Source organism: Martes martes, assembly GCF_963455335.1.
Source record: "Martes martes genome assembly, chromosome: 16".
Classification (NCBI taxonomy): domain Eukaryota; kingdom Metazoa; phylum Chordata; class Mammalia; order Carnivora; family Mustelidae; genus Martes; species Martes martes.
Genome location: NC_137904.1, coordinates 33,244,425 through 33,267,340, shown reverse-complemented (window position 1 = coordinate 33,267,340; position 22,916 = coordinate 33,244,425). Strand labels below are relative to the sequence as shown.

The following is a 22,916-nucleotide window of genomic DNA, read 5'->3' as shown; positions in this document are numbered from 1 at the left end:
TAAAATTCTAGTCCGGGGCACCTGGGTGGCTCAGTTGGTTAAAGCCTCTCTGCCTTCGGCTCAGGTCATGATCCCAGAGTCCTGGGATTGAGTCCCACATCGGGCTCTCTGCTCAGCAGGGAGCCTGCTTCCTCCTCTCTCTCTGCCTGCCTCGCTGCCTGCTTGTGATCTCTGTCTGTCAAATGAATAAATAAAATCTTAAAAAAAAAATTCTAGTCCAGTAGGTCTAGGGTAGACCCTGAAATTCTGTGTTTCTATCAAGCTCCAGATGATACAAATGCTGCTGCTACCTAGCACAGATTTTGAGTAGCAAGGTTGTAGAACTGTGCTTCTCAAACTTGGCATGTACCAGAATCATCCAGAGGGCTTGTTTCAGAGTCCGTGGGTCTGAAGTAGGGCCCCAGGTGACGCTGATTGGGCGGGTACCACGAGCCCATTTGGAGCAGCAGGGCTGGGGAGCGTAGAACAGAGGCTTTGGAATCAGGCAGCCTGAGGGCCTGTTTCTGGCTTCACACCTTACTAGCTCTGTAATCTTGCCAGTTACTTAACCTTTCTGAATTGTCATTTCATCATCTATCAAGTGGCCATTATTGGGTAAGATTAATTGAGCTAATATGAAACACCTACCAGACTTCCCAGTGTGCTGGTCCTCAAACTTGATTGCAAATTTAAATTACTTGAGGAGCTTTAAAATAAATCACTCCATGGTTGTTGATTTAATTTGTCTGGGGTACTGGGCATCAGGATTTTTTTTTTTTTTTTTAAGCATTCAGGTAATTCTGGGCAGCCAGTACTAGGTAGTGGCCTGGCACTGTGGCTCCGGACACCAGAATCAGATTGCTGGGCTACAGTCCCTGAGTCTCTGACTCAGTATGTCTAGGCTAGGCCTGAGAACTGGCATTCCTAACAAGTCCCTAGGTGTCAGTACTATGCTCTGGGGATTACACACCTATCAGTAAAAAATGCACAAGGCCAGGGCGCCTGGCTGGCTCAGTCAGTAGACCACTTGATTCTGGATCTCTGGGTTGTAAGTGTAAGTCCCAAGTTGGGTACAGAGATTACCTAAAATCTTTTAAAAGAGTAGGGTTAGGTTAAAGATTAAGTTTGGTTTGCCCTCCTGCAAACAGTACGTATGGAGAGCATCACCAGCTGTCCCTGGGTCTGGCTGGGGCTAAGGGAGAACCTCTTTCTAAGGAGGGCGGGAGGAACCCTCATTGTTCCTTCAGGCGCTGAACTCAAATGTGGCATGGGGGAACGGCAGTGGCCTTGGCCCGGGTGACTGGGAGCCCAGAAACAAGATGCGTGGGTGGAAGCCACAAGGAGAGCTTTGGGCTCAACACAAGGAAGAAATTTTTAACCTTGAGAACTGCCGTCTGGAAACGGCAGCAACTCCCTCTTTTGGCGGCGCGTTCCCTGGCCTGGGAGGTGGTCTGGCTGAGCTGCGGAGGGGAAAGGCGGAGGTGCTTGCACGGGAAGATGTCTGCGGGCCTTTGAAGTCTGGCATTGCACATCCCAGCAGCCTGCCCTCAGCTACTCCAGAAGCTTTCTGTTTATTGGGGGAAATGACGGGCTGGAGCTTTCCTGACAGACTGGCTTTTCCCCTTGGTGTTTTCCTTTGCCTATCAGCTAGTGGTTTACTTTCCCAGGGCAAACAGGAGAGCGACTGCGCTTAGCAAAGCCAGCAGGTTGGCAAGGTTGCTATGCGGGTAGCAGGTGTCGCCTCCTGAGTGCACTGCCGAGGGAGAGCTAAGCCCTTAGGACCTTACACACGCTGTGGGTTAACTGGTTAACGGGGGAGTTTGGGGGAGAGGGTGGAGGGTGGCGAGGCAGGTGGCCCTCGGGAGTGACAGGGGCTCCAGGAGGCCAAACCCTGCCCAGGGCAAGAAGAGAAAAGAGAAGGGTCCAGCCCACACCGCGGGCCACATCAGAGCACCAAGAGAACACCAAGTCTTTATTACAGGAATTCCTATGAAACAGCTCCAAGAAAAAAACCCACACATAGGAGAAAACACAACTAACAAAGCAACACACACAGACTTGGGGCTGGGGCTTCCCCGCCATGCGCTGGGAGGGGTCGGGGCCACAGCCCAAGGGCCTCTCCTCTGCCCCAGGGGCCAGACCGTCTGGAGCTTGGCCTGGCGGCCTGGGGGCTCGAGGGAGTGGGGGGAGCTCGGGCGGGTCGCAGGGAGCAGCGGAGGGCGGGCGGTCCCCGCGCCAGCGCCCCAGGCCCCGCGCAGCCGCCAAACTTGGTCAGGCTCCGCAGCAGAGGCGCGTCCGTCCCCCCAGCCCGCAGGGCGGCCTCTCCGGAGTGCGCAGGGTAAGCTGAGCCTCCCAGTGGACAGGGGCCTCAGTGGAACGAGGTGCGACCGTGCCCGCCACGCCCTCATTATCTCGGGGTGACGTGTGGCCACCAGGCCCCACCAAGGCCGGGCTCCCACTCCCCACCTAGCAAGGTTGGGCTGGGCAGGTTCCCCACTGCGGGGAGGGAAGGGGAACCCCTCGTGCCTGCCCAGGCTCCCTGGCTCTCCAGAGAGGTCAGCGAGTTCCCATCTTGGAGGCTGGCCGGAGAGACTGGGCCAGCCGCCCTCCCACTGGCAGTGGTTGGTGCCCGCTAAGGCTTGTGGAACCGGAGTGTGCCTTCGCAAACCATTCACTGTCTTGTTCTTGGCAAGAGGCACCAGGAAGCCCTTCTGCCCCAGGCACCCCCACCAGGCTGGCCACCTCTTCCCCTTGCTTCTCAGTCCTGCACTTTCTCAAGGGTCACCTCAGAACCTGCTGCTGCCCACCCTTAGTGACAGCAGGACTTCTACTCAGAGCCCCCATGAGCCCCCACTGGTGAGTGACTGCAGGGTCCCATCCAGAACCCGCTTTTGTCTTCTGCCACAGTCCAGAACACTCCTGCCTAGCCAAGAGTCCCCCAGCTCCAGGGTGGCCACCTTCCCCATCCCTGGCAGGGGCCCGTGCCAACCCCTAACAGAGGCAGTTGGCGGGGCCCTGGCAGGGTGGCCAGTAACTCACTCTCTACAGTGGCCCATCACTCCTCAGAGGGGCCTGAGTGACTGCCCAGCGCTCTCCCACCCATGGCTCTGGCCAGGGGTTGTACCAACCGCAGGCCTGGGGGAAAGGCCGAGATGCAGGAAGCCATAGGAATAAAGGACCCAAGGTGCCCAGACAGGAGCTGGGGATGGGGATAGGGGGTCAGGCAGTATCTGGGGCCCAGGAGAGATGGGGAAAGGAGGGGGGCAGGGACGCCCCCTTCAGGGGCTTTGCCATCCTGCCCTTTCGGGTACTCCAACCTTTGCCTTTTTTTCTGGGATTTTTTAAAGTAAGCGGCTGGGCGGTGGGGTGGGGGTGGAGGTACGTGGTGGTGGTTCCTGCATTTCCACTCATGGCCCACAGAACAGCCTGGCTACAAGAGGGGCTAGGATGGGCTGCTGCCCCTAGGGCCCGAGGTCCTTCCTCCAATCACAGCACAAAACTCCAAAGTTCTAAGTCCCATGGAAAGTGGCAGTGACGGTGGCAGTGGTGGGGCTGGGCCGTGGCTGGAGAATCACCAGGCCTCAGTCCTTGGCGCCATCTGTCTGGCGGCAGCTGGGCCCTTGAGCTGGGGGCCGGTTTGGCTCTCCGGCCACCTCCACCAGGTCAGACATCTCCGGCGAGGAGGAACTGCTGCCATCTGGTAGGGAAAAGAGATGGAAGAAGTGTGGAGCTTCTGGAGCCCAGTGGTCTTTCCTTGTCCCTGCAGAGCAATCCCTGCAGAGATGGTTTTAGGCAGAAGGTCCCAAAGATAGGCGCCCTCTCCTTCCAGGGACTCGATCCCAGGGTTGGAACTCTGCCCAAGGCCACGTCCCACCCTCCAAATCCAAGCTCCTAGAACAGCAAGAGCAGGGCCTCTGGCAGCTAGAGATGGCGTGGGGGCTGGAATTCCAGGGGGCAGAAGCGTACAGGAAGGGCTCAGAGGTGGGGAAGTAGCCAGCCCATTCTGGGAATGCAGCGGTAGCTCAGGGAGCTACACCAAGGGGACCTGCAGGGGCAGAAAATAGATTGGGGTCAGAATTTGGTGGGCCCCGCAGACCAGGCCGAGGAGTTCATAAACCTCTACTCGGAGCGCTCACTCCAACATCAAGGGAGAAAGGGCAGAAGAGTGGTGTTCTGGTGACAGGGGAACAGAGTCAGACAGTGAAGACCCTAGCAGCCGTGAGTGAACCCGGTGATGGGAATCTACCAGCACAGGGTGGAAGGGAGAGGAGATATGAAATAGGGAAGGCCGGAGAAGAAGCTGTCTGGCTCCCAGTGACTTCAGATCCAGGGCTGGAAAGACGGTCGTGGGCACAGCTGGGATGCAGAGTGGATGTGGAAGGCTGACTGAGAGCGAGGGTCAGAGTTAGGGGCCCACTACACGGAGGTCTTGCTGTTGCTGTGAAGAAGGGCGGCGACTGCCAGAGAGTGGGAGTGAGAGAGTCAAGGGCAGAGCTCCCAGGAGAGTGGGACTACGGGACTGGGAGGAGCCCCCCCCCCTCCCCGGGCAGCACGGAGAATAAACAGCAGGTAGGAAGAAGCCCCAGGATTCCTGGGCCACAGGGGTACAGTTTCAAGAAAGACTGCAGGCATGGCATGCAGAAGGGAGCACCAGAGGGTACAGAACGGAAGGACCTGGACCTGGGGTGACCTTCCTGCATCAGTCTGGGGGTGGGGGGAGGGCTGCCGCCTGCAATGGGTGAAAGAGGCTGCCACTTTTTCGTAAGCTGGGCAATGAAGGAAAATAATGAAACCTCTTGGTTCTTAAGCCGGGGAGGAGGAGGAGGGTGTAGGCTTGAGGAAAGAGCTGGAAAGGGATAAGCTGGACAACTCGGGAGAGAAATGATGATGGCAAGGTCCTGATATGGGCCGGGGGGAGGGGGTGCTTTAGAGCAGACATGTTTTCCCGGGGGTCGGGGGAAAGGGGAGGGGAGGGAATGGCAGCAGCGGAGAGGGAGGCAGTCAGCTGGAAGTGGTGTGAAGGCCAGCCGCCCAGGGTGGTTGATCCACCGCCACAACGACCATCCCGAGGGCAGTGAGCCATGTCGTCACAGCGTGAGGGCCACATGCCAGCCCGTCCACGGCTGGGGGAAGCCCTGGAGACACTGGCCACCAGGACGAGGACAGCAGCCTGGGGAAGGGTGGGTGGGCCGCCTCCTGATGGGGAGGGCCCAGAACAGGGAACAGGTTCTACTGAGCCCCAGAGGGGGCACTGACATTCCCTGGTTCGTTGGCAGTCAGGGAGGCACAGATGAGCAGGAGAAGCAGCCTGAGAGCCCGGGGCCGGCAACAGCACTGCCTGGAGGGAGACTGGCTCCTCCTGTGGTGTGGCAGATTGCAGAGCACCCAACCCAAGCAGGCAGTGGGACAGCTCTGTGTGTGCATGGCTGTGGGGAGGCCACGTCAAGTTTTCCTAAGTCGTCCCCTTACTGTGCAGTATGTGTCCTGAACTGTCTTTCAAATGGGCTGTCAACCATCAAGGTCAAAACTGACTTTTTCCCCCTTGTTCCCAGGATCTGGCACAGGCAGGTGTGACTGCTCTGCTAAATGAATAAATAACGAAAACAAGAAAAAAAAAAAGGAAACTCAAAAGACCGGTTTCCATCCAGAGGACCATGTCCCCTGCCACAATGATAGGGGAAGAAAACCAGGATCTGTGCCATCCAGTTGCCTGAGCCCAACGCCCCTGGATCCCTGGGAAAACCCCTGGGGTATGGGGCATATGGCAGGCCCCACTTTGGGCAGTCCCTGGGCCGCTGTGGCTCCAGGTCTTACCTCTTATTGTCCTTCCCTTAGGGCTTCCTCCACCTTGGGTACCTCCTGTCGCCGTCCCCGGAAGTCTTCATCTGAAAAGGAGAGGTAAGTTGCCTCCTGCTCCACCGTGCAAGGCCTCATCAGGCATGTTCCCCCGGGCCGGGCAAGAGAGCTCCCCCAACGCTCTCCATCCCTTTTGTTTGCTGGGGCACATGTTGATCCTGGGGTGGGTGGGGTGGGGAATGTATGGGTGCTAAGAGGCACCAGGGCACAGCGTGGGGTTAGGACCCCTGGCTGCTGGCCTGGCTCCATCACTGAACTTGGACAAGTTCTTCCCTCAGCTTCCTCATCTGTAGAACGCGTGGGGAAGTGGTACCCTCCCTACAGCCTCTAGCACCCTCCTAGCCCTTGTTTCCAGATGTCTCCTGACCCCTCAAGGGCCCCTCTGCTCTGAGGCATGAGGATCAGATTCAGCTGCGGATCTGCCAGGGTCTAAGGCAGTGCCTTCTGGCCTACATGGCCTTTGGGAGGGACTAGATGAACACTGAAAGGTCTCTGGGCCCAGAGACTGAAACTGCACAGTGCTTGGTTCTCCAAGTGAGTCCCCTCCACGTGGGTCGGTGTGTCTGAGAAGAGACAGAGAAGAGACCCCGGAAACAGCACCTGACACTTTGTGCTCCAAGTAGAGACCTAGGTGGAGGTGCTGCTGGGGCCCCCTTTGGGGGGGTAGAAGGAAGGGAGAGGCCATGTGAACCAAGAGGGAGGACCCATTTCTTTGGGTCACCTGCCCACCTACCAAGATGTGTTCCTCAAGTTGGGTCCACCCATGAAATACCAGGCCCTCCTCTTAGAGGGTCACCAAGGACAAGGAACTTAGCATGAAGCTCCCCCTCCCGCCTTGCCTCACCGCAAGTGTGGCCCTCCACGTCATCTAGGAGGTTAGCTGTTGACACCGCAGCTCCCAGACTGCCGGGCCATTCAGGAAAACGGTCTCAACGATGGGTGGGCACTGCCATCATCCTCCCGGTTCTACCAGTCCCTGTCTCTGGCCTCTACCACCCACTCCCAGCTCAGGGACATCTACCACACCAGTATTATCCCCCAACACTCCCCAAAGCCTCCTTTCCCCGGGATCAGGGGAACAGCCAGGGCCTGACTTTCTCACCCAGCTCCGGGGATAGAGAGCCTCCCTGTTCCCCTTTGGCTGCTCAGCTTCTAATATCCTGGGCCCATGTAACAAGCATCGGTGGGAATCTGGGTTAAAACGTGGAGAACCTTATTTTTACTCAAGAAACTGAAAGCAAGAAGGCAGGGCCCAACGTGCTTGAAATGGGGAGGCGGCAAGATCTATGGGTCAATTCAACTCAAGAAATTAGGGAGAAGTGTGCTGATTTCAGTGGAAGAACCACGTTTTCTCCCAAGAGTAGATGAGCCCAGACAGAAAGTGAAGATGTCATGAGATAACTCAGGACCCCAGAGACGTGGGATACGCTGGCCTACTCCCCAGCCTGGTAGTGGGGCTCCAGACCCGGCGGTGGGCTGGCCTCACAGCACATGGCGCAGGGGGTGACCACAGAGCAGGTCCCAGTCCCTGGAGAGGGCACAGCAAGGCGGTCAGCACCCTCAGCGTCCACGCCCCCACCCTGCGCCAGGCCGGAAAGGATACGACTGGTGCTTGGACAAGTGTTTCCTCTTTGACTTCCTCATCCTGGTCTTCTCGGAGAAGGCCCTGGCCAGCTCGAACAGCTTCCTCCGGGTGGCTGGGGCAGAGAGACCTGTGAGCTGCAGCCGCAGGGCCAGCCCTGGGGTGGGGGCAGGCGGCGGGGGCGATAGGAATGGGGGGGCGCCCCCCCCAGCAGGGAGGATGCCACCCCGGCAGGCCTGCAGAGGCAGCACAGGCCACCAAGAGCGGGGCCCGCGGGCAGGCAGCCCGAGATCCAGGCATTCCTGCCCCAGCTGCGGCAGTCAGCAACACTCTTGGCTGTCTTTCCCGCCGTGCCTCCCCCGCCCCCTTCGCCACCTCCAGAGTTGGTTCTGGGATTTCCATGACTAATCCGAGATTTTCCCCGAAATGGAGCCTGGAAGGATGGCAGCCTCATTCACACATGCTTGTGTGGTGGGAAGGGGAGGAGGAAGGCTAGGTGCATCCTGGCTGGCAGGACTTTGTGGGAAGAGGTCACAAACCCTGGGGCTTCCCGCCCACAGAAAGTGGGCTTAGCACGGGCCTCCCCACTCATCAGGCCTGGCCAAGTCCCCTCAAGCCACAGAGGACATGAACTCTAAAACTGGGGTGGGAGTCGGGGGTGGGGAGGGCCACACATTATTATTTTTCTACAGACAGCTGGCTCAAGAGGATTTAAAACTTAATTTGTATCCAGACTCAGCTGCAGAGGGAAGTGAGGCAGGAACCAGCCTGCGATTAAAATGTCACTTTGGTTCACCAAGAGTCCACTTCAAAACTCCAGCTGGCTCCCTCCCTCCTGTGAGGCCACAGGGCTTGTCTTCGAAGAGATGGGGAGGGGGCAGAGGCCGGACTCACATTTTCCCATGTGTTTCAACTTGTCCCTGAATAAGGCATCTTCAGACACAGCAGGATTGGCGTCACTGGTTCCTGAAAGGGGACGGCATCTCTGAGGGCTGGCTGGAGAGGGACAGCAGCTGCCCAAGGCCCCCAGTGGGGAAGTGGGTCAGGGCCGGCCCCACAAGACAGGGGTTTGGCCCAACCCTTCCATCTGAGGAAAGGGACAAAAGATCAGGCTTCTTCCCTAAAGACACTAGGGATCTGAGGAGCACTTCTTTCTCCACAGAGCCTTCCTTGCTTGGCTTCTTTGTGTACAAAGCAGAACCATGGCTGGGGTGCCTGGGTGGCTCAGTGGGTTAAAGCCTCTGCCTTCGGCTCAGGTCATGATCCCAGGGTCCTGGGATCGAGCCCCACATCGGGCTCTCTGCTCAGCAGGGAGCCTGCTTCCCCCACCCTCTTTCTGCCTGCCTCTCTGCCTACTTGTGATCTCTGTCTGTCAAATAAATAAATAAATAAAATCTTTTTAAAAATAAATAAATAAAAATAAAAATGTTGTTTAAAAAAAAAAAAACAAAGCAGGACCATGGTATGGTCCGCTGTATGCGTGGAGAGCCGCCGCTCACACCGCCTTCCAGCTCCCCGCTTCTCTGACCAACTCCGCGTTCCGTGAAGTCACGCTGGTAAGTTGGTGGGAGTATTTACATCACGGGAGTCACCCAGCGCTAAACACTGGGGTTTCCCCTGCACCCTGAACTGGCTGGGAGATAGTCACCAGCACGTGGCGGCTGCCGCTGGCCTGCATCCTGACCCGGTGTGAGAGCTACTACGGGAATGGAAGGCAGGGGCGGGCACAGAGCAGGCCTTTGGCCACGGGGATTCCCTCTCCTCCCTGCCCAGGTCGGCCCCTCCATTACTCCCTCCAGACATGAAGTTTTGGACTCATTAGACGTAGGAATGAAGATAAACCCAGCTGGCCACCTAGAGCCTCCCCGCTCACCCAGCACCCACATGCGTCTCTCGCTGCCCTTCTAAAGCTCCTGCTCTCCACCCTGCAGCTCAGCTAATCCCAAGTCACCTTGCCTGCTAAGTCCCCTGTGAGTCATTATGATCCATCTCAGCAGCCCTCGTGTGTCGAGCTCATTCAGGATCAAGGACGAGAGACTGTCGTTAAAACTCTCAGATGCACATCTGGCGGGGCCTAAGCTCTGAGCCTGTTGCTTATGAATCGGTTCCACGGGATTTTCTCTCTTTGAGCCGGGATCAGCTGAGCTCCCCATCCCTCTGCCCCTCCACCCCACTCCGCGGTGTGATGTAAGGTCTGCCTCAGGCAGAAGCTGCTGCTGCTCTCTCTGCGGTGGGCAGCCTATGTGTGGCTGGGGGCACTGGCTGGCTAGGGGCCGCGAGGCACACACAGGGACACGTGGGTGGGGTCCAGGTGTCCAGTATGGAACCCAGGCCTTCTGGCCCTCTCTGCCCGTGTTCCCAGCTCCAGCTTGACCCCTGTTCGTGCATCCCAATAGCCTGCTGTCCATTCCTGGCCCTCCTTCAGTGGGCTAGGGCTCCCAGAGGGGCCTGGCCCTCTACTGAAGCAATTCTTCCCTCTCACCATCTTGTACATGAAGCTCAAGATTCTCTTCCTCCAGCATGAGGGTGGGGCCCAGCCAGGGCCGACACAGCCTCGGCCCGTGAAGGAACAAACCATGCCCTCCTCACCATGAGCAGCTGCTCTTAACAGTGTGTCCTCAGCTCTGCTGGCTTGTCTAGCCATCTCTTGGATGTTTCTCTGGCATTCCCCATGAGACCATAAGCTCCCCCAGGGCAGAGATGAAGTGTTGGAAGTCTCTGAGTCCTTCCTGAGCCCACCCACCATGGGACAGCTATGCTGTGGCGTGTCCCCTTCTTGCCCATGCTCCAGGCACCTTCTGAGCAGTTCAGCCGGACATGAGCCAGTCCCAGGGGGGCTCCAGCAGGCTCTGGGTTGGCAAGAGTCCGGGTCTGCCAAGTAGAGGGGCCACGTCACTCGGGGTGAGTGTGCTGGTGGGCTTGGTGGTGGGCTCAGAATCCGCCCCTCCAGCCTCTTTCCCCACCCTACCCCCAAACTCCAAATCTGCAAAGCGCAACCGAAACCGGGGAGTTGAGCCTCTCTGCCCTCCAGACCTCTCTCCCAGGAAGCCAAGGTTACCTGGGGCAGGAGAAGGAAAGCCAAAGTCGTTTCCCACAGCCACGCTGCTGCTGGATTTGGATTTCTGGGACTCATATTTCAAACGATCTGGAAAAGGACCACATTGCTGTCAGGACAGTGAGCTCTCTCCCAGCGGCACCCTGGGCTGAGGTGCAGGAAGGCTGCCGGGGACCGAGCCCTCAGATCTCACAGGACACACACAAAATATGTGCACACATGTCTTCGGCTCTCCAAGAACCAGCTGTGCCACAGAAACTCCGGCCCTCACAAGCACCTGGAACCGCAGGAGACCAAACTTAGGTGGACCCTGAGACATCACCCAGTCTGACCCTTCACTGATAAGGAAAGGCCCTGGGGTGCCCGGGTGGCTCAGTGGGTTCAGTGTCTGACTTTTTCCACTTGGCTCAGGATCTCGGGGTTGTGGGATCAAGCCCCACGTCCATCTGGGCTCCATGCTCGGTGGGGAGTCTGCTTGGTATTCTCTCTCCCTCTCCCTTTGTTCCTGCCCCTGCGTGTGCTCTATCTCTCAAATAAATAAATAAATCTTTTATAAAAGCAAAATAAGGGGTGCCTGGGTGCCTTGGTCAGTTGAGCGTCTGCCTTCAGCTCAGGTCATGATCTCAGGGTTCTGGGATAGAGCTCCAAGTGGGGCTTCTTGCTCAGCGGGGAGCCTGCTTCTCCTTGTCCCTCTCCCCCACCCCCTTCTCCTGCCCTCTCTCTCTCTCTCTCTCTCTCTCTCGCTCAAATAAATTAATTAAATTAAAGGTAAGGCAAGGCCAGGCCCTGAGGCTCCCCAGCACCTGTACTGCAGAGCTGGGGTGCCTTCTCCCTGCACACCTGATTCTTTCCAACTACACACTGCCCGTCACATACACACATGTCCACACTCTCACTGGGACCCTCATAAGACAGGCCTCCCACAGGCCCCTCACTATACCCCACTCGAAACACACTCCCACCCTGCAGGGGAAAGGCTGCCAGGTTTTGAAGTAAGGTCTCCAGCCAAAGACAACGCAAACTGCCAGAAAATTTGAGAGCTCCTGCTCTCCAGCCTCTGTTCAGCGAGGCACCCCTGGACCCCGCTCCAGACACGTGGTACCAAGGCCAGTGCCTGGCACCCAGTGATGTGCAGGGGAAAGAAGAGGGCCTACAAAGGCACACCTGTCTTCCTCTGAGTCCCGGGGAGGGAGAAGAGTTGGCTGGGGACTCGTGTCCCTGTTGGCAGAATTCTGGGGTTCCCACAGCATACACGGCCCCAAGACCACCTTGGCCTCCAGCTCAGCGCCACCTCTGAGCCCCAGAGCTGAAGCCACTCCAGCTCCCCTCCCCAAGCCACAAAGCAGGGGCCGCAGTGCCCCCCCAACGCCGCCCCGGGGCACCACCTCTCTCCAGGGCCAGCAGGAAGTCCCGGTTGCGCTGCAGCTCCTTCATGAACTCCTCATTCTGCAGGAAGAGCGCAATCCTCTCGTCCTCCAGGTACTGCTTCCAGCGGTTCTCCTGGTCCCGTGCCCCGGGTCCAGCCACAGAGGGCAGGCCTCCTTCGCTGCTCCTGGGCTTGGAGCCACCGGGGTTACCCTGAGGAGGGGAGCAAGGGCTTTGAATGGCTGCTCACCAGCGCACGTGCTGCAGAAACATCCATGTGTATCTGGGGGCGCACATGTCCTTTCCCAGCTTCCTCCAGCCGCGCCCTGGGGCCTGCACCTGCTATCAGGCCCTAGCGGTCAGCCGAAACCTAACTTAGCAGGCCAGAAACCTCTCCGTTGCAGAAGCAGCAAGGACTTAAAAATGATGTTTCCTCCCCTTTGGGCCACCCCAGCCCTCATCTACAACCTGAATAGTCCTGAAAAGTGATCTGCAAGCCACAAGATAGCTTGGCTAGCTCCCCATGGAGGCCCAGGCTCAAAATTCTCCCTTTCCTAGCTGCCTCAGGGTGAGGCCCCCTTCCTGCAAGGGCCCCTGAGGCTGTGCCCACATCAGGGGGAAAGGCTGCCCCTGGCCCTATCCCAGAGGAGGGTGGGGAGGTGCCCGGACCCTCTGCCATTGGCTGCCCCCATGCCCACCTCCCTCCAGCCTGGGGTAATGGCTGTAGCCACAGACTCCTCTGGGCTGTCACCTTCCCTGGGTGGAACAGGAAACCTCCAGGCCCAGACAGGAAACGAGGCTTTCGGTTCAGCATTCTTTCCCTGTGAACCCAGGCCAACAGAAATAGCTCAGCCCGGGCTTAAACATCAGGAAGTGAAATGGGCTGGCACAAACCGGGGGCGAGCAGAGATGCTGCAAGGCCACTGCCCCTGCCCCCCCATTACCTGTATGCTGTCCAGCTGCTGGGGCAGGATGCGGAGAAAGTCATCCGGGAGGTTGCCCAGCAGGGGTGGGTTCCAGTTACGATAGCGCCTATGGCTCGATGCAGGTCCGGAGCCCAGCACATCGATGCTGGAGGATGAGAGGTAACAACGAAGAGGGAACAGTCAGGCCCAAACACAGGAGTCCCGGCCCATCACACCAGCGATCCTGCTCAAAATGGCATGTCTGCTCTGAAGCTTCCCACGGCCTCCAGGACATAGGCCCCGCGCTCTATCTCATCTTTCCGATCAGGCCTCTGCTGACCTCTGTCTCTGGCCCCAGGGCCTGGCTCCTCCCATGCAAGACAGTCCCTGCTTTCCGGCCACTCTGTGCCCTCAAGGTCTCTAGGCCTGGAGTCCTCAGTGTTCTTGGCACTCAAGCTGGGTGTCATGGGTTTACATGCAGATGTTTACGAATGTCCTCTCAAGACGGCAGGCACGGCCCAAGCACCCAGCACAGTGCGAGCTCACAGCCGCTGAGGAACAGGTGTGCTCCCCATGACCAGACCCAGAAGCCAGCCCAGCTGCCTCAATGCTGGTTGGCTGCGGTGGGGGACGTGGGGATGGTGGGATCCCTACAGAGCAGAGCAGATCCAGGCTCTAGTTCTGGCTCAGTCACGGTCAGCAGGGTGGTCCTGGGCAAAACCCTGCTCCCCTCTGGGCTGAGCTTCCTCATGGAAAAACCCGTCTCCCTGCCAAGGTGGGCAGGAGCCCCTTGTGAGGCTGTATCTTGAGCAGTGTTGGGAAGAGGCATCCTGAAGGTGGGGATGGAAAGGTTCCTGCTGCAAGGGGTGCCCAGGAGTAGCTCTTCATAAGCAAGGTGCCCTGCCGGAGGTCTGTGCGCCACGGCAGAGGCCATCAGCAATGGGGGTGCGGCGGGGACAGGAAGAAAAGCAGTGGCAGGAGCCCTCTCTGACCCCCAGCCCCGCCCCCCCGCCCTCGGGGCCTGAGGGCAGCCCGGGGCCAGGCCAGGAGCTCCCCACCCCTCCTCAGCAGCTCCCCACCCCTCCTCAGCAGCCTGCAGCGTGGCAACCGCAGGACACGTGTTCTGCTGAATCAGGGAAATGACACACACAGAAGGCAGCGGGCCGGGGGCGGCGGGCCGGCCGCTCTCGCCTGGCTTTGATTTGTCTCCAGCTCCAGGAATCCCGCCCGCCCCCTCACTGGAGGGGAGCTTTTCCGGGCTGCCGCTGACTGTGGAAATAACTTCCTTTCCTTTTCTATTTTGGGCGGGTGGCCTGGCAGGGCGAAGGGGGCGGCGGCAGACGGGGATAACAAGCTGCTAAGTGCGCTGTGGGAGCCAAGGGAACCCGCCTGCCTCGTCCACCCTCTCCCGGCACAGGTGAGGGAAGGCCCCAGAAGAGCCTGCGTTGTAACCCAACCCGGGACTCCGAGTCCGAGGCAGATCTCTCCCCATATCACTCTGCCGCCTTCTGTCCCTGTTGGAGGCTTCACTTCTCCCAAGGGCCTGAGGCAGGGGAAAGGATGCCCCCTCTCCCAGGGGCTTGCGGACCACCTGTGGTTGGCCTCAGCACAGAGAATTCCTCTCCAGGGTCTTCCCCTAGGTCACGGGTACCCACTCCAACTCAACCACACCCGAGCCACCCAGGAAAGTGAGGAGGGAGAACCCCAATGGTGCACTGAGACCCCTCTAGCCCTTTGTTACTGAGCCCAAGAGGGGACGGGAACAAGGAGCAGGAGACCCTCCTCAGCCCAGTTTCCCTGGCTGCTGGGCCCGTGGTCCCGAGAAAGGTCGGGCCCAGCCCCTCCGGGGCCCTGGGCCCTGGCAAAGGCAAAGATGAGGTCAGCCGCAGCTGCAAGAGCCAGGGGGCCCCTGAGCCCAGGCGGCCCAGGCAACTCCATTGTGGTCGGAAAGGAATGTCAGAAATGAGCTGAGAGGCAAATAAAAAACTTCCAAGGCTGTAATTTCAACGGGAAAACGGCAGGTGGCCTGTGCGGAGGGGTAGCTCTGGGTCTCAGAGACCTCCTTCATTCCTCATTTCGGAGATAGCGGCAAGGGCAGGCTGGAGGAAGGGTAGGAGAGAGAAGGCTGCGAGGCTCTCCTGGCCCAGAGCCTCTGGCCCAGGACCCCAAAACTAAAATTTTCCCATCAGACCCCCAGGTTTACCCATGGACCATCAGACCCTAGAAGGATTTCAGATATGAACCTTCCGGGTAGGATTTTTGGTAGAGCGGACACTGAGGGACGCCTGGGGGGCTCAGCGGCCGCCTTTAGCCTGGGTCATGATCCCAGCATCTTGGGTCAAGTCCGCATTGGGCTCCTGGCTCAGCAGGGAGCCTGCTTCTCCCTCTGCCTGCTGTTCCGTCTGCTTGTACTCCAGCTCTCTTTCTTGAAATAAACAAATAAAATATTTAAAAAAAAAAAAAAAAAGAACGGACACTGAGGACCAGAGAGAGCCAGGCCCTGTCCAGGGACACACAGACCGTGTAAGTAAAACCTGGGCCCAGGGGTCCTCACTTTCCAGGCACTCATCACTGGGGTCACCCTGCCTCTCTGTTGTCTCAGCAGGGCAAGCTCCCAAACCCTGCCCCACCTGAAGCCCCTCAGGTGACTGGAGGCACCAAAGGGGCCTCCTGCTATGCCTCCTCCCCTCCAACCCCAGTAGCCAGAGATTCTAAAACACTAACCAGATCCCGTCACTCTCCAACTCAAGCCTGTTGGCTGTAGGATAAGGCCAAAACTCCTCAGAGGACCCACAGAGCCCCCGTGATCAGTTCACCTCTCCAGCCTCATGGCAATTCCATTTCCTGGAGTTCCCCAAAGCTCCCAGATGGTTCCTCCTCTCCTGCCTCCTGGCCTTTGCACATGCTATTTCCCTTGCCTGAAACGCCCTCCTGTCCTCTGCTTCATCAGGACACAGTGTGGACATGAATTCCTCTAGACAGACTTTTTTGCCTCCCCACCCCCAGTCTTTGCCTCCCCCAGCCTCTAATCTCCTCAGGGGGGCAAGGCAGTGCTGTGCTCATCTCAGTATCACACAGGTGGTTCAGCATCTGCATACTGCGGGAGACTCGGTAAAGGCTGGAATGAATGTTCTGGAGAGAGAGACGGAACAAGACCCTGGAAACGGCCTACCAGTGGACCTGGCTGAGCAGGGCCATCCCGGGACAAAGGGGCATGTGCTCAGAGCCTGGGCCTACTTCTTCTGAACATTGGCCTCTGCGGGAAGCCTCCCCACCGATCTCAATATTCCATGTTGGAGCTCAGAGGCCAGCTGTGCAGCCCGGGTGGGAAAGAGCAGTCAAGCACAGGTGACAGGCCTGATCCCTGCCTGGGACTGTGCTAAGTGCTCCATGCGCAGTATCTTTTGATCCTTGAAGCAGTGCTGAGCTGGGGATTAATATTCCCATCCACAGGTGAGGGGAGCAAAGCTCAGAGAGGTTAAGTAGTGAGCCAGAAGCCACACAGCCGAAGCACCTAAAGCCTCAGAAGCTGGGCTGCTGAAAGAAGGGGATAGGAGAGCACTTTTTTTTTTTCCTGACTCAAATTCTCTGCCCTGTATCCTCCCCAGGCCCAGTGAAGCCTTCATTTCCAGGTCAGGACCCTGAATCTCAGGCCTCTTAAGCCTTGAGTTAGTGCTGAGGTCCCCTTGCCCCCAACGGTGGCTTCCATCCTGAGTGGCACCACCCCTGTCCTCACAGCAGCTGCACGCCCAGCCGGACAGGGAGAGGGAGGATGGGGCCTGGTTATGCACACTAGGTTCACCGTGGGATTCTGCCTCTTATGGCCTTGGTTTTCCCTTCTGAAAATCAGGCAGAACCACTTTGCCTAGTAGAAGCTCAATGTTTTGCAAAAGCATCTCGGGATATTTTTAAAAATTAATAATACGTCAAAGGGAAATCACTTAGCACCGGGCTCCATGACCCATGCCAGGCCGCAAGTCCTGCCAAGGCCTCACCCAGACCAATTCATGCACTCCCTATCTTCCAGACCGCTGGAGCCTCCTGGCACCACCTGCCGTAAAGGGAAGACCCCAGCTCTGCTCCTGTCCCCGATGCAAAACATTGCTCCCCCTGTCCTGTGACCTTCCAGCCTCCATCAGCTCCCCGAACTGCAATTGCGGAGACTTTTCTCATCAGGGAGTGAAAGACACAGCAACGATGACATTGGTTTGGGAATCAGAATGGCCTGAGTTCACAGCTCAGCTCTGTGGTCTCGGGAAAGTCATGAAAACTCTCTTTGGCTTAGTCTCCTCATCTGCGAAAGGGGGACGCTAACAGAGTGCTCATAAGTCTTTCGAGGATTAGAATGTGACAGTGTACACAGAGGGCCTTGCTGGTTCCCAGCACTTGGGAGCTGGTGGCTGTCATCATGACCCCTCCCTACACAGCAGAGGTCTCCATGAGCATGGCCTGAGGTGCTCAAGATCCCCAGAAGGAAAGATCCACTGGGACTGGTCCCCTGTCCCATCATTTCCCCCCCAGCTCCTCAGCACCCCAGCGCTGAGCCCTTCAAAGGAACTGCAGTTCTAGGACAAAGAGGCAGCCAGGCTCCAGCAGCTCTGCTACCGACACAGGGCACAGAAAACAAGCTCCTTAGAGGTCACAGGACCCGGTGGCAACCGGCTTCATGTTAACCCTCCAGGTTACTGAGCCCCTCACCTGGAAGAAGTCTCCCAGGACCCAGCAGTCTACTATTCCTCTGCCTCCCCTTATCAAACTATTCCAGGAAAAAAGACTCACTTGCTCCCACTGCCTAAAAATCCCCACGACATCCCTGGACCAGGGATCCAAATAGGTATCCATCCCATCAGTTACCGCCGACTGCCTGGGAGGTGCTGTGTGGAAAGGGATTCTGACATTCTGTCTCCACTGAGCAGGAGAGAGCCCAGTGGTCAATTAGCAGTGTGGGCCATGGGCTCAGTGGGGCAAGTGTCCATACACATTCTCCGTGTTTGCTCCTCCCACTTGCAGGGAACTTGACTGTGAGATTCCAGAAGGCAGCGCCAAGCCCCATGTAACTCTGTGTGCCATATCATGTTCAGCGTAGCACCTAGCCTAGAGTAGCCATTCAGTGAATTTTTGTCCTTGTGCTCCTTCCCGTGTGGAAGTTCTCCTTGGTATCTAACTGCAGTGTCTCTTGCTGCAGTGGAAGCCTGTTCTGGGTGGAATAATACCCCGAGGGGTCCACCCTAGTTTCCCATGGCGTTTGTTACTCAACCCCAGCGTCTGATCCCTTTCCCCACCACCCTGGGCTCCGAGGGGAGTTGGGTTCTCACCGGGGAGGTGGTGTGGGGGGCGCCAGAGGGTAAGGCCTGTCGAACATGTGCATGTGATAGGCTGGCGGGGAGTAGACAGGCGGGGGCTCTTCATCAGAGCTGTCAGGCTCCAAAGTCCTTTCCAAGATCTAGATCAGAAACAACAACAAAAAGACATGTTAACCCTTCTCTGAATTTAAATAACATTCAGACAAAACCCAGGGCGGCCAAGGATGTATCTAAGGGAGCTCCATGCCGCTGGGGGAGGGTAAACAGATAGGACCACTGCTTTGCCAAACTGCTTCGTTTTCTATAAAGCTGAATGCATGGCTGCTTCTGACCCTGCAATTCCAACCTACTCCACGGGCATGAAAGCACACGTCCCCAGAAGAATGTTCAGAGCGGCATTATCCACCCAAGCAAGGTTTAAAAACAGGCCAAACAAATCACGGGGCTAGAAGTTGGAGCAGTAGGACCTCTGTGGGGGTGCAGCAGGCTGGGAGGGACACCAGGGGGATTCCAGGCTCTGTGGATGTTTCCTGACCTGGGTCTGGGGCAACTTCACTGAGCCACACATGTATGGTTTCTGTACTTTTTGGTACATGGTTACTTCTGATAAATAACATTAACATCATTCGTACACTCTCTCAAAGTACCTCTGCATCGGTTATGCCGCCTGAACCTCAAACAACTTGGCAAGGTAGGACAGCGATCGTTACCCCATTTTATACATAAGGAAACTGAGGCCCAGGCTAAGTGACATGGCAAAGCCATATGCTCTTTTCAGAGGTGAGTCTTCAATTTGGACATGGTCTCCAGAGCAAGGATCCATCCTTCAAGCACAATCCCCACATGCCCTGGTTGGATTCTTAGGGCAGAGGGTAGCAAGGGGAGTACCCAGGATGCCTCTCCCTCCTGGACATCCAGAAGCCAGATAGAGGGGCAGGGAAAAGCAAAGGGCGCAGCAAGGCCCAGAGCTCCTGCTCCATGGACTGACCTGGATCCTTCCCCAGAGATCCACAGAGGAGTCTGGGGCAGGAGGCAGAAGGCAGGAGGCAACGTTCCACCAGGAGATCCCAGGTCAGATACACCCCAGCTAGCCTACACCTTAGCTTCCAGCTCCCTGCCCTCTGCTCCCCACTTTCATTCCCATCTCCTCTGAAGAACACGAGAAGGGCTCAGAGGCCCTGCATTTTAACTCCGAGTGAGCTTGCAGAAATCATGCTGAACTGCTTCTAAAAGCCTGGGTGGGGCCGGGCTGCAGGGGCACCTGCCTGCCCTGAGCCCATCCCTGCCCGGGCAGACAGGGTCTCGCAGGGACACCCTGGCCGGTGGGCCGGTGGGCGGGCACACGCACAAGTGAGCACATGCTCTCACACACTGCGCCACACTGTGCAGACACGGCCAGCCTGACCCAAGGAGGCCTCCCGCCCTGGAATGCACTAACGTTCTTTCCTTTCAGGCGGAAAGTATTTAAACAGATGCTTTTGCAGAAAAAGAAGAATGTAGCTGTTTTGTGGGCCACTGCTCTGCTTAGCCCAAATTTCCACCAGAAGAAAGAGAGAGAGAGAGAGAGGGAGGGAGACAGAGAAAGAGAAAGAGAGAGAACACTGCAAGCTCCAGTCCAGTTCACGGGGGAACCTCAGGGGCCTGGCACAGGACAGTGGCTCAGCACCTAGCCGGCGCACCCAGAGAACAGTGTTGTTTCTGTCCCCATCCCTCACTCCCTGCCCCTCGGACCCTGCTGCGTTGGGGGGACAGGGATCCGGACTGGAGCCTTAAGGCCAACTTCCTCAGTGGCCGGCCAGCCTGGCCCCACTGAGGCTGGTGTGAGGGAGACGGTGAGGAGGGGAGAGCTGTTTCCCGAAGGAAGCTGCTTGGGGCTTCCTAGGCCGTGGCCTGCAGCAGCCCACCTCCAGACTCAGGAAGATCAGGCCTCCGCGGGGGCCCCAGGGGGCCCCCTCCCCTCACAGCCGTGCCTGTTCCTCAGAGCAGCCTCTGGGGGCTACAAGACCAGACGCTCATCAGAGGCTCCTGGAACAGAACGAGGAACCGCCAAGGAGGCAGGCGGCAGGCCAGGCACGCTCCAGAAAGGCTGATCCCAAGTCTCTGGGGAGAGTAACCCCAGCCATGTTTCTGGCCTCCCTCGGCCTCTCTCCCCACCACCCCACCAGCCACAGTGAGGTTGTTCTTCTGGCTCTAAAGGTGCTGAAGTTTTCAGCTCTGGGGCCCCTTGGCTTCACTCAGTGTGGGTGATGGATGCCTGCCAGGTGCTCTGGGGGCTAGGGTCTGGGCCATTGATCTGACAGCAGATATTTCTCTGTGGCAAGGATGCCCCCCGGGCCAGCCAACCATCCATCAGCCCTCAGCGAGGGGCCTTTTTCCAGTCAGCAGTTAGTGTCATTCCAGCTGCTGCTCATAAATTTTCTGAAGCACTTTCCGCTGGCTCGGGAACTGCCTGCCGATGGGCCAGGCGGAGCTCCAAAGGTGGGGGTTTGGGGCAACAGCCAAGGAGGGGTGCTGAGAAGGGGCTCAATTAGGAAAGCAAGAGTCTTAGAAAAACAGAAGCACACACACTGCAGGCCTATCAAGGGGATGGTGAAGACCCCTGGAGATTCACAGGCCCGTGGGGGCCATGGACAAAGGAGGAAAGATTATGCTACCCTACCTGCCGACCGCAGAATCAATGAGACTGCGGAAAGGGTCAGAGGATGCAGAATACTTTCCTTCCAGCTCACACTTAAAGGATGTATTTGCAAACACACACACACTCACCCCTCCTTTCCACAAAGAGGATCTGGGTTTTCTGAGACTGCTTCCACTGGCTAATCCAGGCAGTTCAAAGGAGTGGTCTCCCAAGGAAAGAGACTAAAGAAACCTGTGCAGAGACAGGAGCAACATTTATTCACTCAACAGGCATTCCTTGGGTGCCTGTTATCTGCCAGGACCGTCCGGGATGCTGTAGGTGACACGGGAATGAGGCAAATGTCATTGCCCACAGTGTTTCTCCTCCACCTGGAGGGAGAAGTCCCAGGCCGCACCAACTAAGGGAACAAGGGCCGATGGCCTCAGCCTGCAGGAAGGCTCTGGCTGACAAGAGAGTCCTGGATGCCTGCGGGGCTGTGTTGACCAGGAATCTGAAGCCATATCTGGGTCTAGGTTTTCTCTGTCAATGAGGATAATAATACTAACACCACCTCACAAAGTGTAAGAGGACTGCAAGGACAGAGACATCTAAAGCGTGTGGGATGGTGCCCGGCACCGGCTGGGACTCAGAGAAGAGCAGAGTTAAATGCCATCTGCTGGGCCCTTCCGTCTTGTCCGGGGCCGTGTGTCCCAGATGCCCCCGCAGGCCGTGACCCGATCCGCAGGCAGTGACCCGATCACTGGAAGGCTCTGTGTGCCCCTTCTGCTCCCAGCACAGCAGGCCCTCCAGAGACCAGGGGGTCACATTTACTGGACTCAGTGGGGCCAGGTGGACCCTGAGGCACCAAGATGGTCCCCTCTCCCCCGGCGACTTCGCTGATAAAGGAGGGAGCTGCTCAGGAACTGCCCGCTGCCAACGCCATCATGCCTTGCTCAGAGGAATTTAACTAGTACGTCTGAGGTCACTCCTCTTTGGTGGTTCCCTAGGCTCTTTCTCCACCGCCTGGCCTTTTCAAGTTCCAGGTCTCTGCGGACTCCAGAGGTCCTGACAGATGGTCCTGCTGCCAGCTCCCTCGTGACTCATGCTCTGTTTCATCTCTGAGCCTTTGCACAAGCACTTCCCTCCGCCTTGCACACCCTGTCCCTCACTCCCCACTCTTTCTTTGGGCCTCAGCTTGGCTATCCCTTCCTCTGGGAAGCCATCCTCCTCTCCTGCTCCCACTTCTCCCACCAAAAGCACTGGCCGCTCCCAGCTACTATGGCCTGAGTCTTGGGAGCTCTGTGCCGGCAGAAACTCAGTCTGCCTTGCCAAGGTGGACACCCAGAAGGGCAAAAAAGAGCCTTTCTAGGAAAATATAGGCTAGACGGCCCCAGCCTGGAATTGGACTTCAGTATGTTGGGGTAGGGCCCGAGAGTCTGCTTTTTTAACAAGCTCCTCAATTCTGATGACCCCTTAGTGGGGTCTGGTACTGTGCCTGGCACACCACCGACTAGGTGTGCCATGTTTGTTGACTGACTGACTGCATGATTTCTGCCCATAAAAGGCCACTGACCGGCTCCGGTACGGGGTTCCTGCGAGAAAGCGGCTACTCGCGCGTTACAACTCAGGGTTAACAACCCACGTCCACTAAGAGGTTCGGACAGCCTCGGGCCTCGCGGTGAATGATCGGGGCCACGCCCCTACCTCCGGGGGGATGCTGTCCTCCGAGTCAGAGCTGTCCTCGTAGACGCTGCCGCCACCGCCCTCCAGGTTCATCTGAAGGAGCTGGTCGATGGTGGCGTCCACTGCGCCGCTGTTGGCGCGCAGCACGCACTCGATGATGTCGTAATCCATGTTGGGGAACATGGTCTTGAAGTCGTCCATGGCCTGGTTGAACTCGAGGCGGCGCACCTGGCGGGCCGGCCGGCTGTTGTTGAGCTCCTGCGAGGCAGCCGCTCCGGCCCCAGCTCCGGCCCCGCGCGCCCCCGCCGAGTCGCCTCCGCCGCCTCCGCCGCCTCCGCCGCTGCTGCTCCGGCGGAACAGGCTGGTCATTTTGCCTAGCCGCGGGGGGAAAATGTTTGCGGCCCGCGCCGAGCCCCTGCCCCCGGATCCCTGCGCCGTGGCCGCTCGCTCGGTGCGCTCGGGGGGCTCTCTCCCGCGGCTCCCGCTACCCTGGGCGGCCAGGCGGGGGCGGGGCGCGCGGGGTCCCCGGGTGGGGAGGCTAGGGCGCAGGGCCACCGGCGGCCCTCGGGGA

The 22,916-nt window shown here is 58.0% G+C and overlaps 1 protein-coding gene across 1 annotated transcript; it reads right to left on the bottom strand.

Annotated features, from left to right (window-relative positions):
* Positions 1-1,917: 1,917 nt before the first annotated feature.
* Positions 1,918-22,714, bottom strand: CUEDC1 (CUE domain containing 1; the record flags this gene model as incomplete). The annotated part of the gene is made up of 10 exons (XM_080826578.1): positions 1,918-3,676; positions 5,794-5,864; positions 6,680-6,738; positions 7,439-7,532; positions 8,312-8,383; positions 10,476-10,562; positions 11,858-12,050; positions 12,782-12,908; positions 18,058-18,185; positions 22,367-22,714. The coding sequence occupies 9 exons, from the start codon at positions 22,712-22,714 to the stop codon at positions 5,797-5,799; spliced, it is 1,176 nt and encodes a 391-aa protein (XP_080682704.1). The 3' UTR covers positions 1,918-3,676; positions 5,794-5,796.
* Positions 22,715-22,916: the final 202 nt, after the last annotated feature.